The sequence below is a fragment of the Capsicum annuum genome, chromosome 1 (genome assembly GCF_002878395.1).
Source record: "Capsicum annuum cultivar UCD-10X-F1 chromosome 1, UCD10Xv1.1, whole genome shotgun sequence".
NCBI classification, from domain to species: Eukaryota; Viridiplantae; Streptophyta; class Magnoliopsida; order Solanales; family Solanaceae; genus Capsicum; species Capsicum annuum.
The window spans coordinates 595,077-622,423 of record NC_061111.1 but is presented as its reverse complement, the minus strand read 5'-3'; the positions used below and the strand labels follow the sequence as shown (position 1 = coordinate 622,423).

The following is a 27,347-nucleotide window of genomic DNA, read 5'->3' as shown; positions in this document are numbered from 1 at the left end:
ATTAAAACAACAGGAATAACCTGAGAAATGGCAATTAACTTGCTATGATCAATCAATCTTGTTTACAATATCTGTGAATATATCTTAAATCCTTACCAAATGCACAACTAAATAGCTATGCAGCATTACCTCTTTCAATTTAATAAGCAAATCAACTCGATAGAGGATGGTACCCGTTAGTCATACAATATGAACCCTCTAAGAGTTTAATTTAACAAAATATCTTCCTTAATCCACATCTATGAAACATCAGCACAAGCTCAAAAATGTGTAGTCCTGTGACGTACATCCGCTTAAAAGAGGAACTTCAATGAACCTCGTTTCATATGAAAAATCAAATAATATACAAGTGTACATTAGCAACAGACTCCAGAGGCTAATAAATCAGGCTTTTCTCGAGCAGGAATCCCACACCTTTGACGTTGATCATATAGTTACAGGCAGAAAACTTATGAAGTAATGATGCCTGCCAAAACATCACTCTTGCCCCTTGCACCTATCGTGTAAACCAAACGAATTGCATCAAGCCACCAGTCCAAAGATTCCCATGAATCAGCGATCTGAGAAGTAAAAGAATATAACTGATTATGCAAAAGGAAAATTTTCAGGGAATGTAAAATGCTAAACGTCCAAAACTGAAGAATGCACAATTTAGGAGGTGTTCCAATCAAAAGAGTAATCTTAAAATGAACATATTTAACATCTAAAACTTCGTTTCCCCCCTCACCCCTTCACCTACAAGGGGGAAACTCATGGAGAACATAAAACTAACGAGTCATGTTTCACGAATAAGAAGAAAGATGAGCTGCACATAATGTTCACGTTCACCTTTGGGAAAGTCTTTTATGTTTTCTGAACAGAACAAATATAGATAGCGCCATTTGTAAGGTAGCTTAAAGTTGGCGAAATTACCACAACATTTTCGTACGAACCTTAATATCTGAAGACAACCCAAATGCAGTTTTCAGATGTTACCGAAGTAGGCCTTTTTGTGGCATGAGAGTAAGAGAGGGAAGCGGGGAATTACAATCATGGAAGGTTTCTCACTATGACCACAGAGAATGAAAAGTAGATTTAGCACAATCAAAGTGGACGATATAGCTCATAAAAGTCAACTTGTGTCTAAAAGATAAACCAAATTTCCCATCACAAATGAAGAAAGGTGAGTGGGTCACCACAGCAAACAGGTCAAGAACAGTAATGGATAGGTCCAAGCTTGATGTCAATAATATTCCATAAAATTCCAAGCACATAGGCAAAAGGCACTATGCAAGCATGGGCCCATTTTGCAAAGGAGGCAATAACTTTAAGATCTCAAATCATCTGCTAAAGGAAGCAATCAAAACACGCTACATAGGAAGCATTAGTTTTTATGGATGAATTACAACTAGTCACACTCCTTTTAAAATAATCCATAAATGACTTATTTTTTTCATTGGCTCATGTTGTCAGAGAATATGACAGCCTCAAATAATTAAGCAACATACGTATTGCCGTCTCCAATTTATAGGTTTGTATAGGACTGGATCTGACACTGATTATCATCAAGTTAGAGAATATAGCAATCAAACTACTACTGTTCTCTTGGGCACATTCCATCCATGAGCTCAAATACTATCAGAAGTAGCCCCAGCAGACATCTAAGTGAAAAATTTAAGTTGAGAAAGCATGAGAATTACCATGTAAACTGGCCCATGAATCGTATCAATACGGAGGCCTGCACCAGGTGGTAATGTAAGATCTGCACATGCTGATACGGAGATGATATCTGGCACATCAACTTTAATTGCTTCTCTACTAGGACTCATAGCTGGTGAATTTGATGAAAGGCCTCTTGACATGTGTCTTTGATCGACTTTACTGATCTGTCCAAGCAGGAAAAAGAATTAGTTAGTTACTAATACGGAAACTACAATTATGTATCAAATTAAACATTTGAGAGCATTCCGATCCATCATGTTGAAGACATAATTAAGAATATCAAAGTGTGCTCTTTCTAATAGGTTAAACTTTTTAGATGAGATGGTCACACCACTTCAACATGGTATAAGAGCAGGTTGATCTCCTATCTTCGAGCCTCACGGGCACCAATTATCAAAAGAATTTGCATGTGCTTGGCCATGAAACAAAAACAAGTTTGCATGTGAAGGAATGTGTGGAAGTCATAACTAAGAATATGAAAATGCGTCCTTTCTAACAACTTAAGCTTTTAGATGTAATGGTCACACACTGATCAGTAATCACTTCTAAAAGGCAAAAATATCCTGTCATCTACTTGATCGATCTAAAAGACATATCACTCTGTGCGCATCGAATGGATTTAAGGTTGACCTTTAGGGATATAGAGCATTCTTAAGCTCATGTGGGCAACTAGAACTTGATGACAAGAAGAATATAGCAAATGCAAAATAGTCAAAAACCTGTGACATGGTAAGTTTTACATAATTGATATGCAAGGCTGGAAGTTCAAAAGGATCATGCAAATAATTATAAGCAATGGTAAGGTCCAACCACATGATCTGGTGATACTTTTCCATAGTTGAAAACAATTTAATTTAGTTATGTCATTATAATTGTGGTGTGAAAACTCATTGCATGAAATTTTGAATGCAAGACATGTTTCCATGTGAAGCTAGACTGTTAAACTCTCCGCCGAGCCCGTGTCCATAAAAATATTGTGTATTTACAGATAACTAAGTCATTGACTTATTTCACCTGTTGAAGACCTTCGTGATTCAAAACAAACTGAGAACGCTTCCAGTCACTGTGTGGTGCGAGTGGATTGCCAGCAGGTGGTGAAGTGAGATATCCGACCTTTAGGTAGGGTAGAGGTAGCTGAAACAGATAAGTGCTTTTAGAACTTGATTGCATGATTTAACAAACTTGCATGCCCAGTAAGACCAAATATGCCCAAAGAAGAAAAAGTTTCACCACATGCTTATCTCAATAATCAAAATAATACATACTAAGAGCACTTGTTTCACAGGACTACTGCAAAATGATATTTGACGGCAAAGCAAGAATTATTTTTTTAGAAAGGGAAGGGATCCAACTTAGTAACGATTAAAATTAGAATTACAAAATTATCCTATGTAGTTGCCAAATAAAAGCTTGTTCTCTATTTTCTATTTTCTCTCTCACCGACCGGACGAGAGAGAGAGAGTTGCCAAATAAAAGCTTGTACTCTATTTTCTATCTTCTCACTAACCAACCGACTGGACGAGAGAGAGAAGGAGGGGGGGGGGGGGGGGGGGGGGGGCAACTTCTCATTGACCCTTCTCCTTTTGCTTTTGTCATACTATATAGCTCCCTTGAATATATTAATAAATAAAAGGAGTATTTGATGTTTCATATAAAAGCTCTCTACCATTTTGAGTTTTGATCATCATAATGTAAAATTGTTATTTCATGCTATGCCAAAATGCTGTCCACTTTTTTCGAATGGAAACCTTCACCCCTCATTTGTATTATTAAAAATATGCATGTAACTCATTTTGATTCTTATAAGATTTCCGATCTATCAACAAATAAGTTTATCTCCTGTTAGGGTTCACTTCTCTTTAGCTGCAAATAATTTCAGATTTACTCCAAAGTTTCATCATGTGTAATACAACAAAATAAGCAGGGGACGATTCAATAGAAACTACAAGATCCAAGCAAAATACATACCATAGATCGCACAAGCTTCAAGGCACTTGTATAAACCTGCATAACAAGCAGGCTGAAATGAGGACAACAGAGAAGGGGGGAACTGCACAACAAGTTAAAAGAAAGGAATAGCCACTGGCTTTCTGATCACAACTTTCCTTCACTAACTAGCAACAACAACAACATACCCAGTGTATTCCCACAAGAGTGGAGTCTGGGGAGGGTAAGATGTACGCAGTCCATACCGCTACCTCCGAGGAAGTAGAGAGGTTGTTTCCGATAGACCCCCGGCTCAAAGTAGAGAGCAGTAAACAACGGGATGGAAAACATAATAGAAAATCAGGAATAAGAAATAATAAAATAGACATCAGAGATCCTTCACGAGCTAGCTAGCAGAATTGTTTTTTTGAAGAGGAAAAAAAATCTCGAATTCCCTTCCCTTGCAATGTATATCACCACGGTATGGAGTTAATAATCTCTTTTGATACGGCAAGCCAAACCAGAGTATAGAGTTAATATGGATAACGACATCAGCACCAACAGTTACCATGTCAGTGGTAGATTAGTTCGAAGAAATTGGAAGGGAAGGAAGGCAACAACAACAACATACCCAGTGTAACCCCACAAGTGGGGTCTGGGGGGTTAGGCATGGATTAAAGACAATGCTTTTCTAACTTTACTCAATGTGTCCACTGCAGCTGGACCAATTTTTATACAAACAGAATATAAGGGAGATAAAATGGAATCATATATTTCAAATATAAATGACATACCGAGTAATTCGGTTTAAGTGCATGTGCAGCAGCAATGTAAATCGCAGACTGGCTGTACAACTCATTAGGAGAAATGTCTTTAGCATTAACAGCTCCCCCTGTTCTTGACATGTCCTCCGCTAACCCATACTGTAAAAGAACGGTGCAAAAAGAAGGTTATCATCACTTCCACTTTATCCTTTCACATTGTTTAAGTTTTTTCCAGTTTTCACTTGAAAAAGGAGGACGTTGCTGTAAATGACCATCACTCCCCAAGTACAGAAGCCAGAAGGAGCAAATATGATAAACCCACCAGAACAGTTCCAAGGTTGTAGATTGCCCTATGGAAATCAAATTGCAGTTGGATTGCTGCACGAAACTGCAAGTTCATAAAAATTGATGAATGGCGTGTGAGCATAAACAAAAATTAGATAAACAATGTCTTTTAGGATTCTCCCGAACTACTGGACCTAAATGATTTTGCAGCTTATTCTTCATATTTAGGCTCTGTGTCAATAACACCAGTACCTTACTAATTGCTGTTTTGACAATTGTTAGCTTTTCTCTTGCAGGAACAATTGCACTGAGTTCCTGGATGTATTTCGAAAAGCATAAGGTCAGATTTCAATTTGGCAAACTGAAATTTACAGCAAAATCAGGAACTATAATGGCATAAACTAAACCAAAGTCAATATTTTAAAGTCTGGAAAAGCTTGCCCAGAATAGGTTTTTTGAAGTAAAGATACCTGCAGGGCAAGTCCCCAGTTGTTCAATGCCTGGAATGACAGTCAAGGAGTTAGAGTAGGAAAAACTCTTTAAGGGAAAGAGATCATAGTAGATCATAGAAGGTTAAATAATGCATCTCAAGAGAAAAGCAGCAAACCTTTTATACAGGCACAAGAAAAGCAGAAAATTACATAAAATGAAGGCCAATGTCTGCTTAATCAGAAATTCACAAGCATAACATATAGAAAATGTTCAACGTAAAAAACATTTAATAACTCCACTAACAAAGCAGATCAATTACACGACCCCCAAAATTAACAAAACGAGATTAATAAGCTGGTATGTTGATCATACAAAATATAGTACAAATGCATGCTTTAGAAAGAGTTATATATACTGGTAATTGGCATACCCAAAGAAATAACAAGGCCTCTATACTAACAAATAGGAAAATCAAAAGGATATATTAGTTGTTATTTGTGACAATACAGCCTTCATAAAAATAGCATTCGAAAAAACTATGGGCTGGAAAGGGGAAAAAGGGACAAGTAGCCCTATTACAGTTAGTTAAACTAGATTAGAATTTACCTGCGGACTGTTCCAATTGAGCTGGACAGCCTTTTCATAGTTCTTTGTTGCCTGAAAATTTAAAAGAATAAGAAAAGTTTTTTGAATAAGGACGACTTTTATTGTTATTGATGAAACCAATTATACATAGAAGCTTATGAGCTGAAGGAGAAAGAAGAGATAACATAAATCATAAGTTGCCAATCCGAAACACAAACATGTGTTTGTATTCTGTTTCTAGAAATATCAAAATAATACCTCTTCTCTAATTACATGAATTTTTTACAACCAAATAGAAGAACCTTGGCAGGATTAAAAGCAGTTTGTGAACAGAGTTGGAAAGAAGAAAAGGACGAACATGCTAGTGAGTCGTGGAAAGGTAGTGCAGAGGTGGGGGAAAGGAATGGTGTGAACGGTGTTTAGATGATAGAAGGGACGATAGCAACAGATGAAGTGGAAAAAGTATATGGGAAGGAAATAGGTTGGGGTTGGGAGGAGGTGGGAGCGGTAGTATTGAGGATGGGGGATAAAGGTAGAGAGGATTGGGTGTTGAGAAGAATAGGGAACAAATAAAGCAAAGACACACTTCTTTATTTTTGTGTTTGTGTGCATGCATGTAATGTGTATCTAGAACAGGGACAATTTCTTGCTACCAAACAGTCCCTCAAATAGGTAACAAAGAAATAATAAGGCAAATGATACCAAAGTGGCTGTTCCGGTGTGACAAAAAATCAGAATAACTTAACATATCTTCACAGTTCACTCATGGTTCTTGCAAAGGTTATACATCTATTGACAGAATATAGAAACATATATGAGGAAAGATATCTCTCAAAGAGAACACTCTTTTCAACCATGAGGCAATGAGAACCAATAACATAATAGAGTTAACATTACCTGCTTCCAAAGTTCTTCAGCTTCTTTTGTACGACCCCTGATTTTGGCTCGATCAGATATTGCAATGGCCCAATTGTAGTAAGCCTGAGACAAATAGGAACAAGACATGGATAAAACAAGACAGGCCCTTGTTCAGAAGCTGAAGGAATCTTTACCAATCTTCTGTACTGTGTTGTAATGCTTTGACTATATATTGATATTATATATATGTGGGTGGGTGTATGCAAATATTAAGAATGGGAACTTCTACCAGCAATACCAATTGCTCCTATAACTCGATGCCAATGGATTCACTTCAATGGAAGTGGACAATACAGTATTAACTTTGCAATTTGGTACAAGGTTGGGGGTTTGCTGCTGGAGAATTATGACAAGGTTATATCAAAATGAAGATCATCAGATAGAAAGCTAACACATATGACAATAGTGAGAGATCATAACATAGGCCAATAAATAATAACTTTCATATAAAGTACTTTGATCTTCAGGTAAATAGTACTCAATCCAATATCACAAGGTAGCCTTAGACCAGTTACACTTAAACAAATTTAAATCTTAAATAGATGAATTGTAAAAAGAATCAAGAGACTATTAAAAGGTTTTGAATACATACATCATTCAGCGTAGGACAAAGACGGGTTGCCTCCTCATACTTTTTGCATGCCTCTTCAAGCAAAGAATCTTTTGAAGGTGAAGTGGAATCTGGGTTAACATTATCCGCACTTTCCTGCATGAAAAGTCAAAATTAGGGATTATCAAACCATGAACAATTTCTATGAAAAGGAAGATTCAGATCCTTTGATGCATAGATAATGGAATTTCTCTTTCTCGCATTCTTTTTTCCTTTTCTATAGACCGTTCCTAGAAAGAACTTGCATAGGATGACGAAAGAAAATTGCAGAACAATCAGTCCAGAAAACGGAGAAACCAAATTACCTGAAGAACCAGTGCCCAATTATAAAGGGCATCATAATCTTCTTGATTTCTCTCTAGTGCAGTAGCATACCTGCATAAAATCAGAACTCAGATAGGCATTCACGAAATATCAAAGCTTAATATGCGAAAGATTTCTATGCAGTTCAGAATACAGATCCACAAGAATGGTGCAACAGAATGACAACAACATACCCATTACCCAGTGTAATCCCAGAAGTGGGGAATGCACCAACCAGACCAAAATGAGAAAATAAACAAAGTCACCAAGAAATCCCATATTGACAGAAATGAGAAATATATTCTCAACATGACATGGAACAGAGATTGAAACTGTTGTTTCATACGTCAAGTTTTCTTCTTCTTCTTCTTCATCCATAAGATAGCAGTTCATTCGTGGTCCTAGAGAATCATTTCAAAGTATTCAATTGATTCTCATGTTTTTAGATGAACGATCTTACACAGAGCACACAGTGAATACTCTATCAAATCCAGTTACGAACTACTCCCTCTGTCCCAATTTTAGTGTCTTATTTTCCTTTTTGGTTTGTCCCAAAAAAGTGACGCATTCTACATTTAGTAAGTTTTTCCAACTCCACATCCTACATGGCAAGTTTTTTTTGATAACTGCGGTATCCTACATGGCATGTTTAAGACCACAAGATTTAAAGGACTACACACATCTTTAATTTAAGACCACGAGAATCAAAAGTTTCTCTTTATTTTCTTTTAACTCCATGCCCAGTCAAACTTAGACACTTAAATTGAGATGGATGGAGTACTTTATAGGGGTAAATATCTCACATTCCAATTGCCCATGGAGAAAAATTTTGAAAGCGGAACTCCCCATAAAGTGACATGTTTAACTTGGTTGGTGGCTAACGGGGCTTGACTGACCCAGCACAACCTATAGAGAAGGGGATTATACATCTAATCATCTATAACAGATGTTTTTTTGACTGAACAGTAATATGAAGATACATTCATTGTAAATTGTTGGACCAGAGGAGGAATTGGGTAAAGTTCGAAATTTGAATACCATATTGAAATTGTATGGTGAATGATTTACAGTAAAAGAAATCATTAATAGCCTGAAGTAAACAAGGAAAGTGTACAACAAAAACAACAAACCCAGTGTATTCCCACACAGTGGGGTTTGGGGACGGTAAGATGTACGCAGTCCATACCACTACCTCCGGAGAGGTAGCAAGGCTGTTTCCGATAGATACAAGGAAAGTGTGATCAGATAGATACAATTGCTTTTGAGTCAAGCTTTTTCGCTTAACAGGGTTAATGAAAATGAAATTGATACTATGTAAGACTTCTACTTTCATTACAGGATTTGAAGAGGAACTGAGTTTTGCCTTTTCCAATGTACACTCTCAGCACCCACTTAGTACTGGAGAAATCTCAATAAAATCATTATCTATCAAATAAATAACCAAAAAAGAACTGACTCCTTGTAGAAAGTGAATTGTTTGGAAGCCTCTAGATTTACAAACCATAAAACTTGTCATGAAAGTGGAATTTGGAATCACACAGTCTAAGCCCAATTAAGATTTGTGACACCAGAGCTAAATGGTTTTGCTAAAGATCAGATATACCTCCGGGCAGCATATGTTAGAATCCGTTGGCGAGATCGGCCCTCCTCGTCAGCACCTGTGACGCTGTTAATCAACTCCAAGGCAGCATTACTGTCTGTGTGGTGCTGACTGCTACGTTGACTGGAGAGTCAAATTCAAAAGTTACAGGAAAATGTAAGTTATAGGCTTCTTAATGTTCAGAAAACAACACAAGACTGAAAAAAGGTAGATGTCTTGAGGTATTGAGGTCAAGCCGAAGTGTTTGTGGTTGTAGAAGTGATTCAAAATTAACAGCAGAGATTGTTCAAAAGCTGATAGAGTAAATAAATTGATTGCATTGTTAAAGCAATAAAAATGCCTTCAAATGTTACATCTCTGGAGAAACTTAGCTATAGGGAGTTACTACTTTAACATACAGATGAAACTAATAATCCTTCTATCTCTGATCAGATTCAAATTCGGGATTAAATTGATGCTAAATCATCATGAGTTAAGTATAGCTCTTATTATCAAAAAATGACATCTGAACCTATTCTCGAGGATCAAAACAGAAGCCTCAACTAATTTGAAGCATGAGCTACAAAAGAGCAAACTTTCAGCTTTTAAACCATGACTATGCCATCCAGGCACTCGAAATACTTTAAATTAATTTTTTTTGTCTTAGACATTATTTTTGTGTTTCATTATATGTACTTTCTTCGAAAAATCGGGCAGGACAATATCTGTGGTCAAGACAAGAAGGCAGCAGAGCGTGGTACCTTCAGATGCTGGCATGGTCATAACTGTAAACCAGCCATCATCTCCTTCGATCTTGTATATTTTCTTGTCAAATTTTTCTAGTTCTTTGTTTTCTTTTACTCATGGTTATTTTCTCCAAGCGAATGTGCTTTCTTGCCTTTTGTGTCTGTTATACTATAATCTTCTTCAATCGTGTTCTTTTTTTGGGGAATTAAATTCTGTTTGTGCTTCATATATTTTCGTTCATATCATTTCATCCAGCCATCTGAACTTTGTTGTGTTAGCATCCAAACAAGAATACAATTTTATGGTCGACCAAGACATCAACTTCTTTCAATTAACTAGTTTTGTAGAAAAATTTTCTTGGCCTTTTATTTATCTTCATTCATGATCATATCACCAACCATCTGAACTTTGTTGCATTAGCACCAACGACAATTAACTTGGACAAGTATATTTTACAATCACGAATGCACCTTTGTGTCGACCAAGCGATCAACTTCTTCAATTTAACTAGTTTTGTAGTAAACTTTTCTTTATCATTTACTTATCTTCGTTCATGATCATATCATCCAATCACATGAACTTCACTGTTTTTAATGTCCGCAGTTAGCTATAGTTAACTTGGATACGTACAATATATATTCAATCAAGCATATTAATGACATTTTCAGTTCTGTAATTGAAAAGTGCATTGCATTTTATGGAGAAGCCATTGAACAAAAACCTGCGAGGTGTGTCATATTTTGTGTGTGTTTCATATATTTTGGTTCATGATCATTTGATCCAACCACCTGAACTTTGTTGTTAGGATCTAGGGAAATTAACTTGGACGAGTATATTTGACAATCAAGAATGCACTTTTACTGTCGACCAAGACATTATCTTCTTCAATGAACTATTACGTAGTACTTTTATTTATCTTATTCGTGATCATTTCATCAATCATCAATAAGGATGAGTAATAGCATGAGCTTCATTGTTTTCGAGTCAGCTGTGAGCTATAGTTAACTTGGATGAGTACATTATACATTAAAGAATGCACTTTTAATACAGAAGCATCTGATTCAGTCTATCATATTAATGAAGTATTCAGCTCTGAAATTGAAAGACGCATTGCATGTTATAGAGAAGCGAGTGAACAAAACCTGTGAGGCGTATCGCCTTCTCGTCTTTGGGCTTCACTGTCTTCATTGGCATCACCATTCTTCAATTCATCCAATAACTCCCTCATTGTAAACGTTCTGCTACCTTCTTCATCCTTTTTTAGCTGCTTCGAGTTACTCTCCGTTGCATTAGATTCAACAATATCATCCTTTGGCTCATCCACCTTGGGATCTGAACCACTCACCTCGTTCGGTCGGATCAATTCTTCTGTGGCCTCTGCATTGTTCAATTCTACATTTGCCTTGGGATCTGAATCACTCGCCTCGTCCGATTTCGTCAATTTCTCGTCGGATTTGGGGACCTCTGCATCTCCAGGGAGCTTCGGATCTCCGGCACCGGCTGATGGTGCTTCCTCCGGCAGGATCACGGTGTCTCCGGGATCAGTCACGGTGGCCGGAGCTTCTGGTTCTTTTTGAAATTCCGTTTGGTCGGCGGTGGAGGACATGGTGATGAAGCACAGAGAAGAGTTTAGCAATGGTGAAAATGTATTTGAATGTTGAATCTCCGAGCTAAATTGGTTTTGATGCAAATTGTAGGGACTAGTAAAGCATAAAGCAGACAATGGTTGGGCAAAAAAGCAATACTAGAAGCTTTCGCTTTTTGAGGTTTAAATATAATTTATAGAACTTGAGGGAGGGAAATGATATTATGGGGTAACTCGCAAAATGAAGTTTTATGTATAATAACAAAAAATCGTTTTCACCCATAACTTTTGATAAATGTCAATTGTGTCTTCTTCTGGCTTTTGAATTTTTGATTTGGCTAATAAACAGTAATTATATCACCATAGATAAACCAAATAATTACATCTTAAGAACAATTTAGGATGTAATCACTTTTTTAGGAGGGGTATTAATAACCCTGAAATCTCAAACAGAAGAAAACAACCAATTACAAAACATTTGAACCAAGTAAAGACTTTTCTAAAACCTTTTAAATAATCTATCCTTTTTATAATTTTATTTTTAATTTGTGTAACAACTAAGGGGCCGTTTGGTTTGTAAATAATCCCGGGATAAAACTTTTTATCCGTCGTTTGATTGTAAATATTTGGGATAACTTATCTCGGGACTAATAATTAGTCCCGGGATAAGTTATTCACCCAAATGGTGGGATAACAATCCCGAAATTATTTTTCCTTGGTATAAAATTATGCAAGGATAAAAATACCCTCTTGGGATTGTTATATATAATTATATTATACGTTTGCTTGTAATATATATATAGAGAGAGATTAATTATATATATTCATAAATAATAAATTATGTTTAATTAACATATAATATATTCATTAATTATGAATATAATATATTACGTAATATATAACATATAATATTATGAATATATATACGTTAATTATGTTTAATTATATATATATATATTGTATTAATATATTTAATTATAATATATTATGTTAAATTATGTTTAATTATATATAATTTAATTATATATAACGTAATATATTCTCACACACACATAAATTATATTTAATTAACGTATAATATATTCATAAATAAATAAATTTTGAACAGTTTACCGTTCAAAATGATTGTAAAATATATAAATTATGTTTATTTATATATTTTAATTTCTCTAAAAAAAATAAAAATTAAGAATGAATATTTAAAGCTTAAAAAGAAATATATATATATATATATATATATATATAAAGTTAAATAAGATGAAAGGTATTTTGATAATCAATAAATTCATTCCTATAAATTATACCATGCATATTACTTTGAATACAACAAACCAAACACTCAGCATAATTAATCTCAGTATAATTTATCCCATCACAACTTATCCCACTATAACTTGTTTTCAAACCAAACGAGCCCCAAGTATCTTTGAATTTACAGTTATTTCCTAAACTGCTTTCAATTTGTTATTCTTCATGTATGATATTATTATTATTGCACCTCATATTGCTGTGTTCATTTCCTTCTTAAATTGTTGTAGATGTTGTTTTTAATCCACCTCAAACATTGAGTAATTCTATTCTTATTGTATTTGACCAGCTTTCTATTTTTGCTTTCATTTCAATTTTGTAGTCCAACTACATTTTGAGAAGAGATGCAGCAAAGTTTCTTTCTTTCCTCATAAAGGCAATATACTATATGCTTAGCTAATATCATGTTTAATAGCTGGTTAGAAGGTAAGTTATTCACGTAGAGGCATAAATTTTTTTATGTATAAATAACTTACTTCTTAATTAGCTATCAAATATGATATTAGTCGTGCAGAATTTGATGCATACATAACTAATCACTTTTATATTAACACATGCATAATTCTAATCAATTATGATGACTATATTATTAATACACGTATAACTTTAACAAGCTATTAAAATTCTATTATTAATACACTCACAACGCTAACCAACCATCGAAACTACATTAATAATATATGTATAGCTCTAACGAGCCATCAAACCACTATATTGTTAATATAACTCTGACCAGCTATCAAACGAAAAGCAGGAGATTTTGAATATTGTTGTTCAAGTTGACCACTCATCTTCTTCGAGAAGCTACAAAATCAAAAAAGCAAAAAGTAGTCAAAGGGGACACTCTACCACCAACCAATCAATGGCTAGAGCCACCATTGGCTCAGCCACCTATATCTCCTCTTCCTCCTTCAACCATCTCAAAAATCTCTCTAATTCTCCCCTCCCCGTCCACGTCACCTTCCTCCGCCGTTCAAAATCCACCGGCGTCACCGCAATGTCGGCCGCCGGCAATGTTCCTCATCCATCATTAGAAATCACCGGCGGAGGCCGAGACATGTTTATTTCTGCATTCAAATCACTTAACAATCCCTACAGTGCTTATCCAATTGTCGGTTGGAATCGCCATATAGAAACTATTTTTGCTTCCTTTTTTAGGTCAACTCCTGACGTACGTCTCCGGCGAGAGTGTTTGAGGACCAAGGATGATGGCTCTGTAGCTCTTGATTGGGTCTCCGGCGATGATCGCCGGTTGCCTCCCGATTCTCCGTTGCTCATTTTGCTTGTGAGTAGTATTCTTTCTAGCTGCTCATTCGGCATTATAACCTATATGTGCAGTAAAACGTTTTAAAAGTTCATTTATATTAAATTCAAAACCAATGTTGCAAAGGAGTAGCGTTTGTTTGAGCCATTTATGGTTTAAGTGTTTTTTTATTTATACCATGTTAGCACTTGTCAGCAAGACTAAATTTTGTCAATTGTCATCATGACAATGCACATTGGCTTTGGATTCTAAATTCTAAGTGGGCGTTTGGCCATGTTTCATTGTGATATTTGAAAAAAGAATAGTTTTTGTTTTCACAGTGAAAAATAATATCACAAAATTGGAGCTGTTTTTGGATCTTTGTGAGTAATTTGAAGTGAAAAAAAAAAAGAACATGACTTTTTTATTGTTTTTCCAATTCTTGAAAATTCGGGAATTCAGTTTCAAGTTGACTTCTAGAATTTTACGGCCAAATGTGCTTTTGGGAGTTCAACCCGAAGAAAAGTGAAAACTTTTCATGGCCAAACGAAGTAAAGGGTGTGTATAGATTATAGAACTGTACTGATGAGAGTAATTGCAGCCAGGTCTGACTGGGGGAAGCGATGATTCGTATGTGAGGCATATGCTGGTGAGAGCTAGAAGTAGGGGTTGGAGAGTTGTGGTGTTCAATAGCAGAGGCTGTGGAGATAGTCCTGTGACAACTCCTCAGGTACTCTCTTTTTGGTCTTTTATTAGTTTGGTTGATTGATATATCAATAAAGATTTGATTTTTAATTTCATCTCTGCTGATACTGCAATTAGTTTTAATTTGATTTATGGTAGAGCTTTGGCCAATGCTTGAATCTGCTATTCAGACTTTTCGGCTAAGAAACGAAAATTGTTGGTATGGTTTAGTTGATGGGTCGATGGAAATTTGCAGCCTTTGTTGTTAACATTTGTAACTCCATTCTTGTGGAAGTGTTTTGGTCAAACGGTTAGGTAAACAACACTATCAACCAGATCCCTTCTGCACAACTACCAGTCAACAACCTTGCTCTGTCCTCTCTTTCTCCTTCCTGCTTTTTGTATATTTAAGCATGGCACTGTAACCTGAATTGCTGCACCATACAATACAGAGCTTTATTTTTACATTTCAGGACTTTTTTGTCACCCTTAATTAGTTTTCCCGAGCTTTTTCAATCTTAAACCACTGCAAAATGGCCAGTGATAGAACATCATGCCAAGATGAGCGCGCAGGAGCAGAAATTGTATATGGAGCTGAAGAGTGCTATGGTCATTCTGTCGAGCTTCTGAAAGAGCTGGGATTTCCCATGGGCGTCCTTGCTCTTAAAGACCTTGAAGAATGTGGTTACGTTCGCGAAACTGGATTTGTGTGGATGAAACAAAAGGCTCCGTATGAACATTACTTCGTCACGACTAAAACTCTAGTTAGCTATGGCACAGAGGTCACTGCTTACGTGGAGAAAGGGAGAATGAAGAAAATGACTGGAGTTAAGAGTAAGCAACTATTTCTGTGGGTGCCAATAGCTGAGATGAGCATTGAGGATCCTGCTCAGAATAAAATTCACTTCAAGACTCCTTTAGGAATTGGAAAGTCTTTTCCCCTCACTGCTTTCATGACTGACGAAGAAAAGAAGAAGTATCTGGAGAAAGCTAATGAGTAGAATAACTATCTATATGACTGTCCATTCTGCTACTTTTTTCGGCTTAGTATATTTTCTGTACTTTTTTTTTTCTGGCATCAGGATACTAATGCCTTTTGTTTATCTGATTTTCATATGCTTGCTAAAAGATTGATTTTTATAGACCAAGTACAAGTTTCTGCTTCTGTTGCATCAATAATTAGATTAAACTCTTTAAAGCTGATTGTATTCTATGTTTATGCAAATAATATTCACCTGGACCTTTGTCTTCCGAAGGGCTAAAAAAATTACTTTCACATAAATGTTGGTTCCCGTCTTGCTGACATGATCCAATCTTTTTCACCAAGTGATTTCAAGAAGGGTTTAACACATAGTGAACAAAACAGGCAAGAAAGATTCAAGTCCACCCTATAGTTCAACAAGTTCAACTATGGACAATTTCTCCCTTCTCTTACTTCAAAAGTTTAACTAGATGAAAAGAGGAAAATGCAACCTGCATGCGAGAATATATTGAATCTGGTGGCCATTATAATTCTAGATATCCTTGCCAAGTTGAAATCAAACTCGCAGGCAGTGGATGGATGCCATGATGGTTGTATGATTTAAAGATTATCCAAGAAAGCAAGATCTCATGATTGATGAGACCTTCAAGGATACAATGAAGATCCTTTAGAAATTTATATCAATTGAGATATTTTTTAAGGAAACTGGAGTGTGTCAGGGGTAGGGGAAGGGAAGAAACAAAGAGATGATAACAGTTCCGTGATGTTATGGTAACGAATATCTTGATTAGAGCCTAAGAAGGGGGAAGATATTTGTTTTTCTTTCTGTTGAACACTTTGAATAATATTCCCAATAGTCTCTAAAAGGCCAATTTCCATGTGTTATTCCTGGACACTTTTCTTCACCTACGCACCTTCAAACTCGCAATCTGGCTCATACCAAAGTATCAGACACAGCTTTATGTTTAAGCTCAACATTTTTGTGGCGGATTAACCTAGGAAAAGTAGGAAATCAATGTGTACTTGCCTTTTTGGCATCAAAAGGAGTTTTCTGTTCCAGAGTTCTTGGTTTGTACGAAGCTTTCAAAAGTCTGGTTATCATTATAGCTTCCCATTGAACTTTTGATTTTTTTGATAGTTAACTCTATTATTATAATTATACCCATTATCACCTATAGAAAAAGATAATTAACTCCATTCCCAAACTTGATCAGCTTTATTTCTCAAATGGTACTGGTCAAAAGTATTCTAGAATTTTCCATTGCAAAGCTGCCTTACAATTATGGCCTCTATTTCTAAGTTTAATAGAGACCAAGTGGTCTATGGTTGAACATACATCAGGTCTCTTGAGCCGTTGGTTTAGGAGAGGGGGTAGTAAAAGTCAGAAGAGATGGTGGGGAGAAATTTTACTTTGCATTTGGTGGACAATTTGGAAGGAAAGAATGGAAGATGTTTTGAAAACAGAATCAACTCCATTCAGAAAGTCAGAGAGCTGTATTGCAACTTTTTATTTATGGTGTAAAGGACATTGTGTAGAAGAAGCTGAACAGTTAGTTGATCTTTTAGGTTCCATGTAAATAGTTTAGGTTGATTGCAACAAGTTTTTTGGAGGTCTCCAGCATGTCTGTAATGCTGAGGAATACAACATTACCAGTTTCAAGAAAAAAAAAGTATTCTAGAGGTTTTAGCTTGTCAATTATTTAAGATGAAACATACAACTGGTCATGAATCAATCGAATTAAGATGAAACATATTATTTTAAGATGTTACTCTTTCTCTTCAAAGTAATGTCAAATGCAATCATCTTTGCCATGTAAAAGTTATCTGTTCATTTTTATTGATGAGCTAATTCCTGCAGTTCTATTCAGCTTCATTTCTTGGTGATATTTATGAAGTGGTGGCACATGTCAGCAACCGCTATCCAGCTGCAAATTTATATGCAATAGGCTGGTCTCTTGGAGCAAATATTCTTGTTCGCTACTTGGGACAGGTAACTCAATCTGTCCACTTTGTGCTTATCAATGTCAGTGTTCCTCCTCCATTTGTCCTTGTGCTGATCTACCTTGCATCTTAGTATGAGCTGTTTTAGAGAATTTATCTGGTATGATTCTATGCTGAACTTGTTAGCATATTTAAACTAGTGCTGTAACTTCTGCTGAGTATTACTGATCTGGCTAACATCATACAGTTTATTGAGAAAAGGCGAAGACTATATATAGATGCTTGCATGATTACCTCATAGAGTATATTGAGGAAAAATGTTTAGCTGTTTCGTAGTCTTTTCTTATTCAATCATTTCTGGTGCTTAATATAGCTGAATATGTGCCAGTGGAATTTGGTTTCATGAGCTTTTGAATAATTAGACCATCTAGTACTGGTGTCCCATTTTTCTTATAACGATCGTGTACCGGCCAACATGCTATGTTGCTCAGACTCTTCACAAATGTCAATGGGTACGCTAGATTCTACAAAAGTAGTGTATTTTTGGAGAATCCGACACGGGTGCAGCATCGAAAGTGAAGAGTCTAAGCAACTTAGCCAGCATGCACACGTCTTAACTATTCCACTGGATATTTGCTACCTCCCATTAGCACAAGTATCGTGTAACTTTATCCACCAAGGCTTAGGCAGGTGGTAAGACTGAGATCACCTTACATTTTTGTACCTCTTAGGATTTGAATCTTGGTCTCCAAGGTTTTCCACTTTATTGACCGCTAGGCTACACCTCTGGGTGCCTAGTAATGGTGTTCCTCAATTATTCTTCATCTCTCAACACCCCAAACCCTTGTATCTTCTTAATGCATTTTGAGTAGTTCAACTGGTTCAAATGATATGCGAGATCGATGTGCTGAAAACCTCATTTCTGTCACCAAGTTATCGAGATTATTCCACTGTAGCCTGATTTAAGCCTACATAAAAATGAATTCAATGTTGCTGCTTAAGAAAGCTAACTAGAAGGGGGTGTAACAATAGCATGTATTTCCTTCTTTTATAACATGTAGTTCCTTAAGACATCTCAATAGACTCTTAGTGTAACTGGAAAATCTTTTTTCTAAAACAAATAAATTCTTTTTAATTCCGTAAGTTATATTTGGAGTCACTCTATAGTCAATATCTACGGCGAGAGTAAGTAGTAAATTTTGAATGAATTTGTGTTTGAACTAAGGAAATGTTATGATATAATTTGGTAGCTGTTTATATGCTTGGCTATCTTAGGCGATTTAGCACTGCTGTCTCCATTCATTCGTCCTGGGTTAACATTGTGCTTTCTTTGTTCTGAAGATCAAATCTGAACAACTTTTGGAAAAATATTGACTGCCAGTTGCTGTAGCCTGTATTTGTCTTCAACAATATTGCCTATCAGGTGTAGGATTTGTATTTTCAAAGTCAATAAACTTCTGGTTCCATAATGAACTGATTTCAATCTATTGGAAAATGATGAAATAGAAGTCAAGGAAACTGCTTTCTAATATATTTTTTGTTTAATGATCCATCTATCGTCAATTTAATTAGACACAATAAAAATGGGGGTGCTCAACTGATTGGTCACCTAAATTTAAATGAGTGTGACACTCATGTATGTGGGCGTTCACTGGAGTTGTTATTTGGGTTTGTGTTTACCTTTCAGTTCCATTTCTCTGAGGTTGTTATCTCAACTTACCTACTTGCAGGAAGTCCATGTACTGCCCATATCTCATATTTTATGGTTCCATTGCAGGAATCTCATTCTTGCCTTCTCTCTGGTGCTGTTTCTTTGTGCAATCCTTTCAATTTGGTCATTGCAGACGAAGATTTCCATAAAGGCTTTAATAATGTTTATGACAAAGCATTAGCAAATTCTCTCCGTAAAATTTTCAAAAAGTGATTGCATAATTCAGTTTTCCGTTTTTTTTTCGGGGTACATTTTACCTCTTTTAACTAGATCTCTTTGTTTTATAGGCATGCTCTACTGTTTGAAGATATGGAAGGTGAATTTAATATATCATTAGCTGCCAATGCCAAAAGTGTCAGAGAATTTGATGATGGACTGACACGAGGTGCTTATGCTTGTATGCAGTAATAAATAAGTTGTATATTATTGCATCTGAACTTCTTAGTAATTGTATGACTTGTGCAGTTTCATTTGGATTCAAGTCTGTGGATGATTACTATTCTAACTCAAGCAGCTCAGATTCCATTACAAATGTCTGTACACCTCTGCTTTGTATCCAAGTAGGTTTGTTTCAGCCATTTACTCTCAATTATCCTTTTTTTTTGTTTGTTTGTTATTTGTCGTACTTCAGACGCCCATGTTATGGGTCTACAGTTCATGGTCAGGAAAGTTAAGGTGTATGCACTTCTTGTGGCAAAACCTGAACATCATATCATATAAGTTAATATTCCATACAAAATAGCTGAAACTTGAGAGAGAAGATACGTTTTAACTTTGTGTTTCCTTTAGAGAATACACATTTGTTGTTATCTGTTAGAGAATACACATTTATAGATGCACCTTTATGCATTTCGGTTAGCTGTCACATAGACGTTGCACCCTTTTCATTTGAATTCAAGAGTTATTTCACTTAGTAAAATGTGAGGGATTTTTATTAAATGTGATTTTGACCAGTATCTAGGAAAAACATTACACTAGCTACTATTACTGCCCTAAGATATATAGTGTAGAGAATCACACTTTGGCAAATTTGACTCTTTGGCTTGAGTGTTGCAATGCAGTGACATTAAAAGCAAAAGCGCAAAAAAACTCTTGAGGTCGGTTGGGGCTTTAACTGCAAAGCACGAAGGGAGAAAAATACAACATTATACATTTAGTTCAAAACTAATAATTATTACTTTATTAGCACGAATAACTAATATATGAACAAAGAAATTGTAAAAATTACTATAAAGTGAAATACCAATTGTTTAGTGTCGCCTCTTTAGAAGAGGCTCATTGGCAAGGAGAAGTATGCCGTAGAACGTTGATGACAACATTGAAGCACACATAAAGCTAGGCAAAGCAACTCAACATGTTTTGAGCCTGGCTTCTGGACTTAAGTGCTCCTTTGACAGCTCTATTGCAATGACATAATCTAAAATCTTGCTGTGATCAAAAGAGCCATGTTCCATCTCTTTGCACCTGTCCTCAAAAAAAGAAAGGAGGAAAAGTGAAGGAGAGAAAGGAGGGGAAAAGAGGGATCAAAATGTTTAAGTCTTGCATAACTTATCAAAAAAAACGTGTCCTGTTCAGTCCTCTGCCAAAAGTTAGACAAGTAATCCCATCTCATTAATAGTGTCTTTCCTTTTTGAATCTCAGGTGGTAGCTCAGCTTTTTAATATTTACTGATAATCCTTAAGAACTTTGTGCTTCTGCAGTTTGAAATTTCACTGCATTTTCTTTGCAGTTCTCTGTGGGTGTTGGTTTCTTATCAGTATTGTATAATTGATATTAAACCGTAATGGTAAAAAAGATCAGTTGTAAATATGAAATAACTTCAGTAGAATCTCACCAGTGGTTAGTTATTCTTTTAACTAAAAGAAAAGGCTGTGGAGAGTTGGGCAAGAAAGGTTCAAATGTACGCACTCCAGTTCTTTTACTATGCTTGTTAAGATTCTCCAAGTGGTTATTAAGACAAAAATGTGAAGTTAACGTACTCTTCTTTGTTTGTGGAGGCTGCAAATGATCCAATTGCTCCATTCAGAGGAATTCCTCGTAAAGATATTGAGGTAGATACCCTTCTTCATTGTCATAGCCCATTTTATTTTGTTGATATTTTCTCATTGTTTGTTGATGTGCATATGCAATTCTGCCGAAGTATTTTTATTTGTGGTTATTCTTGCAGTCTCTTATTGTGTTATATGTCAAAAAATTAGCCTATGCACTGCTCATTTGATCCCTAGGATGTTAAAGAATCCCCTATCCAAATTGTTATCATCACTTAAAACAAATGCATTCCTAAACTCAGTTGATTCGGGTTTGATACCCTAAACTGAAGTTCATTTACCAAGTAACTAGTATTTTAGTGCCTTTAGCCTGTTGGCATAAAGAATTTATCACATGATAATTGAGACATGAAACCAGCATGGGAGGCTCAACTCAGGGGCAGTATCTACAGGTATATATAGTGAGCGGAGTCAGCTGAATCCAGTAGCTTTGGCTGAAACCCCTGTATATATGTGTGAAAAAACACTAGATAGGTACAACTAATACGTTCTGACGCAGAAAATCAAATGAATTATGGGTTCAGAAAATCACGAACCCATAAAACTCAAATCCTAGATCCACCTCTGGCTCAATTATATGAGTGCATGCACAATGTATTAAGTTTGTGCTTGAAGTCGTACGTTGAAGCTAATCTTTGTGGTGTTCCCTCAGGAGAACTCAAACTGTATGCTGATTGTAACCCCAAAAGGAGGCCATCTTGGTTGGGTGGCAGGTCCTGAATCCCCACGAGGATCTCCATGGACCGATCCACATGTGATGGACTTCTTGGAGCATATAGAACATGGCAAGTCTGCTTCTGCTCTATGTGCTAGTGATCAGGAGATTATGAACAGCAGTATTGCGGACAGATTCCAACACCTTGAGGTATAGGCAACAAGTTGTCGTAGTCAAATATCCCATCATGTTGATATAGGCACGCGACAGTCGCTGTCTTGTGAGATTAATATAGGCACATTGAAACGTATCATAAATCGTCAAATTTTGGTGAGTTACTTTGGTATTCTTGCTCTGCAACATGGAGCCTATTCTTTGATTATCCTCCACACATCCAAGAATTGTACAAGCCATAGTGTCGTTCGGTGAAACAATTCATTACGGAAACTTTCTATATATAGATTGCTACAAAGTGGTGGATGTAAACTCTACTAACCGCAATTCTATGCTCCTCATTGAAGATGGGAGTTGGCTCTAAAACTCTCCAGAAGTAACACTATAAATTTACTAATTATATTTCTGCATTGTGCCATTGTTATACTTTTTCACACAATGTTTGATTCTAGCTTACATGCACAACTCCTTTTTTTTTTTTTTTTGCATTACGGCATTGGTTTAGAATACGGATAGGAGGTTTTTGGTTAAAACGGGTTGGGTTTAATATTTCCTACACTTTTTTTCTCTAAAAATCAGGTGTCAAGCACGTTATTAAAAAGGCTGTCAAATCTTTCACCTTTTCGGCATGAGTGATCTTTTGAGTGAAAGCAAAATATAAGTGGCCTTTTTTATTTAAAAATAGATGATATTATCCTTCATTGCTAATAGTTTAGTGATACTTTACAAATTAACTCTTCAAATCTCGAATGAAGTAGCTCTATTTTGTTTGAAGTATTCCAATCATCCAACTTTAGAGATGCCAAAATGTATTTTGTTTTCCCGTTGGATCTACGTTTTAGGACAATAATCCTACGCTAGGTAGTCTCAAATTTGTGCTTATATTCTAAAAATCTTAAAATGTTAAAACTCATTTAGTGGATAATGCTGAATAGAGAGGGGATATCTGTTGTGGAAGAGATAAGATGATGACAATCAACTAGGAAATGGGGAAGTGGGAAGCACTTAATTACAGTAGATAACTCTTAATTGTTGTCATTTAGTCATGAGATTTATCCAAGAGGGGAAGACTAAACTCACACTAGGGACAAAACCTGAGCACTTGCAAAATTCAGATTTACATGTGCCCTTTTATCTGGCTCAGCTTCATCTTCTTTGTACTAATTAACAACACCCCGTTTGTTTTGTCTTTTCTTTGAGTTGTCTCTTTCTTTCTTCTTTCAATCCACGTGGACAACGTGTTCTCCCTAAAAAGTAGTAGGTGACTTTTTTTTTTTTTAAATAATAATAATAATAATAATTTTAATGTTCGAATCAACTTATATTCATAGATAAATACATGTTAATTATTTTCCACAGACATAAATAACATTCAATTTATCAAGATTTGAATAAATGAAAAGAAAACACCAACTAATAATTTTTGTGTCTACTTAAATTTAATTGAATTCGAGACATCAAATAAATAAATAAATACTAACTAGATGACTTGGCCATGATAAGGAAACACACATCCTATTGTAATCCTCCAGCTCACTCAATATGTAGAACTTATCCATGCTTATTTAATTTCTTTCCCTTTTTCTTTATCTTTTGTAGGGGGACCATGAATATAGTGAACTCATTTTACTCGATTTTTACTCTTTTGTTTTTAGGTGAAAAGGTTGAAAGATATTTTAATGATGTGTGTACACAAAACATCTATTCCTATAATGAGAAATATTAACTTTGCTTCAGTATCAAATAAGTTGAAAAAATAAAATCTATTACATGAATCTTTAATTTCATCTATATTTACTTCATGTCGATAATAAAAAAACTCATAAATAAAAAGAAAAAGAAATATGTAGACTAGTGGTACTAATTCTTCATTTCAAGTCAAAACTTTTAGGCAAATAATTAGTGGAAATTTCGAACTTTTCCATGTCAAACAACTACCGATGTTTCGTAGACCATCGAAAATTGTACAAGATGTATGAAGTTGAAATTGTTTCCTTGGATAAATCATTAATCTTAAACAACGTATATTGAGAATAATTAAAGACGTGTGCCTATTGGCTTTTACATTCACTTATTCTCCTTCATTTTTGGTAATAAATCTTCAATTTTTAAAGCTAACAAACTTCTAGCAATTGGAAGAGGAAATCCCCAAAAAATAAACTACTTGTACTCCCTCCGTCTCAAATTACACGTCCCAAATTTTTTAATTTGATTTTTCATTTTACTTGTCTTTCTTCATTAATTAAGAAAAGACAAAACTTTCTTTTCATGTTTTACCCTTTAGATTAATTATTTTTTTTTTAAATTAAAATATAAACATCATTAATATGGATATTATGATAAACTAGCCATGTTATTAATTATTTTTCTTAATTAATGTAATTTTGGACGGAGGGAGTAGTATCCATCAAAAGAAAGAACGACTCTTTAACTTCCTTCTAAAACTGGTATACAACTTATTTTATTTTATTTTCATTCTAATATTAGTCAATTTGATAATCTGTTTGAGAGAAATTGTCAAGATCCTAAAATTTTAATCAAAATTATATTGTTGAACTTTTGTCCAGCTAAATAGTTTTACCTTTGCAGTTTAATATTTTCTTTTTTATTAGTATTACACAGTGTCCGTTGACGTAGACATAATTGTTCACATAAATTACTAGAAGATACTTACAATGTATCTCTATTTTTATTTATGAATTTAAGTTATATACATTATTATTATACGTAGTTTTTTTAATTTAAGGAAAAAATACATAAAGTACTATATTTAAGTATTAAATTACAAAAAATAGCAACACTTTTATCAAATTACATTTTGTAGCATATGTATTTGTATTTTTGTAGCAACAGTTTGTAAAAATACAAAATATATATCGATCATAAGGACAGTAAAAATCATATGTATTTGTATTTTTGAAGCAACAGTTTGTACAAATACAAAATACAACTTGTTATATTATGTAATTATGAAACTCATAATTAAGAAAATAAGTATGCTATTTCTGAATTTGTCCTCTTTTTAATTTGTGTAATCTTCCCTTGTCGTGTTTTCTGCGTTGTGTCCCTTCCAAAAATGTGGCTGCATTACTTTTACCTCACGTTATTCACATGATATTTTTTAGTCCACTGAATGAATCAAGGAAAATCATCTACTTGATCAGCTAACTTTTAAGGTTTGATTGTCGTAATTAGTATGTTAATTAATGTATAAATATGCATTATACGTCTTGTTTGTGAATGTTGATTCTTTGTTACTTTAACATAATACTAGCCTTTTGGTTAATTATACTTTATTTTTGTGGATGTTGGTGCTATGTTATTTTATTATTTTGCTTGCGTGTTGGTCTACTGTCCTTGGTCCTGAGCCGGGGTCTATCGGAAACAGCCTCTTTACTCCCGTCAGAGGTAGTGGTATGGACTGCGTACATTTTACCCTCCCAGATCCCACTATGTGGGAATATACTGAGTATGTTGTTGTTGTATTATTGTAAAGATGCTTAATTTGATGTTGAAGATCATAAGTACTTCAACCACAATTGATATATAGTAGTTATCGTCAAAATGGCTAAACTAATAATTTCTTCATCCCAGAGATTCAGCTTAATTTAATTGAAAAATAAAATATAGGACACGTTAAATTCTCTAATTTATATAATATTGACACATTTTTTGAAAAAAATAAAACTGCTATTTAATTAAACCAAAGTTTCAACTCAATCTCAGTGGCAAAAATGATTCCTTTTTCTTAAGAAAATTGTTTCTCCACGGTGCAAGTATGAATGAAATATATTTATATATATTTTCCTTTCCCATTAGTATTGTTTTTTTAATTTGTTTTTTTTTTCGCTTGTGGTTTGATATTTGTTTTGGAATCAGACTGAATATATTCGCTCGGTATTTATATACCGGCGTGTAGATATTGCAGCAACAACAACATATTCGATGCATTCTCACACACTGAGATCTAGGGAAGGTAAAGTTTAAGTAGTCCGTACTACACTACCTCAGAGGTAGAGAGGTTGTCTCTAATAGACTCTCGAATCAAGACAAAATACAGTCTAGAAAAAAGATGTAATAGAGGTACAAAAGGCAATAACAAGTAACCAACAATAAATAGTGACAAAACAATAGTACGTATACCATCAAATAATACTACAAACGATCTATAACGGAAACAAGACATATCAACAAAAATCCAAAAACAAGAAACTACAAGCGTAACACTACGACTACTAATCACAACAGATTATATTTATTGAAACCTAGGGATTAATTATAATTGATGATCTATCAACATATATTTACTTGGTCCCCTGCCTGAAGTGACAATTTAGTGCAAAATCTATTTGCATTGCTACATTTGTTGCAAAGAAAAAGAAAGAAGCAAAATTTGCATTATGCATGTACGTGCGTACTATCTTGTTTTCATATATAACGTGGAAATATGAAAGTGACACTGTAATCTTGTAACGTAACTCTCATGATTAATCATGGGTATCTATATATATAAATATCCCTATAAAAAGGACCACAAAATTTAGCTTTACTTGTCTTGAATTGTTTGTATATCTAATTTAGTATATTCACAATGTACACGTAATTGTTTTAAATAGTAGGCTATTTGTATAAGAAGAAATTTCCTTAATAATTTTTTCATGGAATTTTATAAAAAAAGACACAAAGTAACTAGAGGAAATTATAATTATGAATACATATTCTAGCTAGTACTCTTCCTCATCGATCATTTGTTAATTCACATGTGAAAATACGTGTTATTAACAAAAAATATATATGGATTTAGCACACCTTATCCTTCAAATTATACACTTCATAATCGTTCTAGAATGTGCTACCATTATGAGTAGTCAAAGTTTTCCTCATTATCCATTTTTATAATCACATGGAATCATTATTCAAATATGTTACGTATAAGCACATTTATATAATATACTACCTCTCTTTATTATTACATGTCTCAAATTAGTGAATGCAAATTCTTAAATCGGCCCAAATTGGTTGAGTACTAATATATACTTTCCAATTGGCACATGATTTTCTCGCGCACCAAAAACTTATTTTCTTTTTATATAAGATGAAAGACTAATAATAATGAAATAAATAATTGAATAGCGTCTTTATTGAGTTTCAAAATTAATATTATTA

General features: G+C 34.7%; 3 protein-coding genes across 3 annotated transcripts; 2 read left to right on the top strand and 1 right to left on the bottom strand.

Annotated features, from left to right (window-relative positions):
* Positions 1-84: 84 nt before the first annotated feature.
* Positions 85-11,933, bottom strand: LOC107863705 (protein HLB1). The gene is made up of 14 exons (XM_016709785.2): positions 10,993-11,933; positions 9,128-9,247; positions 7,527-7,596; positions 7,204-7,317; positions 6,591-6,674; positions 5,715-5,765; positions 5,147-5,176; positions 4,929-4,991; positions 4,714-4,779; positions 4,422-4,550; positions 3,670-3,705; positions 2,716-2,835; positions 1,680-1,865; positions 85-560 (listed from the first exon to the last, which is right to left on the bottom strand). Exons 1-14 carry the CDS (start codon positions 11,454-11,456, stop codon positions 450-452), a joined length of 1,644 nt encoding a protein of 547 aa, XP_016565271.2. The 5' UTR covers positions 11,457-11,933; the 3' UTR covers positions 85-449.
* Positions 11,934-13,409: 1,476 nt separating this feature from the next.
* LOC107863668 (embryogenesis-associated protein EMB8) lies at positions 13,410-22,599 on the top strand. The gene is made up of 8 exons (XM_016709708.2): positions 13,410-14,028; positions 14,588-14,716; positions 17,511-17,642; positions 19,371-19,513; positions 19,592-19,689; positions 19,770-19,864; positions 21,302-21,355; positions 22,005-22,599. Exons 1-8 carry the CDS (start codon positions 13,606-13,608, stop codon positions 22,221-22,223), a joined length of 1,293 nt encoding a protein of 430 aa, XP_016565194.1. The 5' UTR covers positions 13,410-13,605; the 3' UTR covers positions 22,224-22,599.
* On the top strand, positions 15,204-15,824 carry LOC107863684. Its single transcript, XM_016709735.2, has one exon. It carries the CDS (start codon positions 15,204-15,206, stop codon positions 15,669-15,671), a length of 468 nt encoding a protein of 155 aa, XP_016565221.1. The 3' UTR covers positions 15,672-15,824.
* Positions 22,600-27,347: the final 4,748 nt, after the last annotated feature.

Bases quoted from the DNA above. Each gene is read 5' to 3' on its own strand.
- LOC107863705 (XM_016709785.2), bottom strand. From the start codon at position 11,456: ATGTCCTCCACCGCCGACCAAACGGAATTTCAAAAAGAACCAGAAGCT. The intron at 4,780-4,928 runs GTACTGGTGTTA...ATGAACTTGCAG, and splicing joins TCAAAACAGCAATTAGTAAG to TTTCGTGCAGCAATCCAACT. The intron at 3,706-4,421 runs GTATGTCATTTA...CTTGTTATGCAG, and splicing joins CACTTAAACCGAATTACTCG to GTTTATACAAGTGCCTTGAA.
- LOC107863684 (XM_016709735.2), top strand. From the start codon at position 15,204: ATGGCCAGTGATAGAACATCATGCCAAGATGAGCGCGCAGGAGCAGAA.
- LOC107863668 (XM_016709708.2), top strand. From the start codon at position 13,606: ATGGCTAGAGCCACCATTGGCTCAGCCACCTATATCTCCTCTTCCTCC. The intron at 14,717-17,510 runs GTACTCTCTTTT...TAATTCCTGCAG, and splicing joins GTCCTGTGACAACTCCTCAG to TTCTATTCAGCTTCATTTCT. The intron at 17,643-19,370 runs GTAACTCAATCT...GTTCCATTGCAG, and splicing joins TTGTTCGCTACTTGGGACAG to GAATCTCATTCTTGCCTTCT.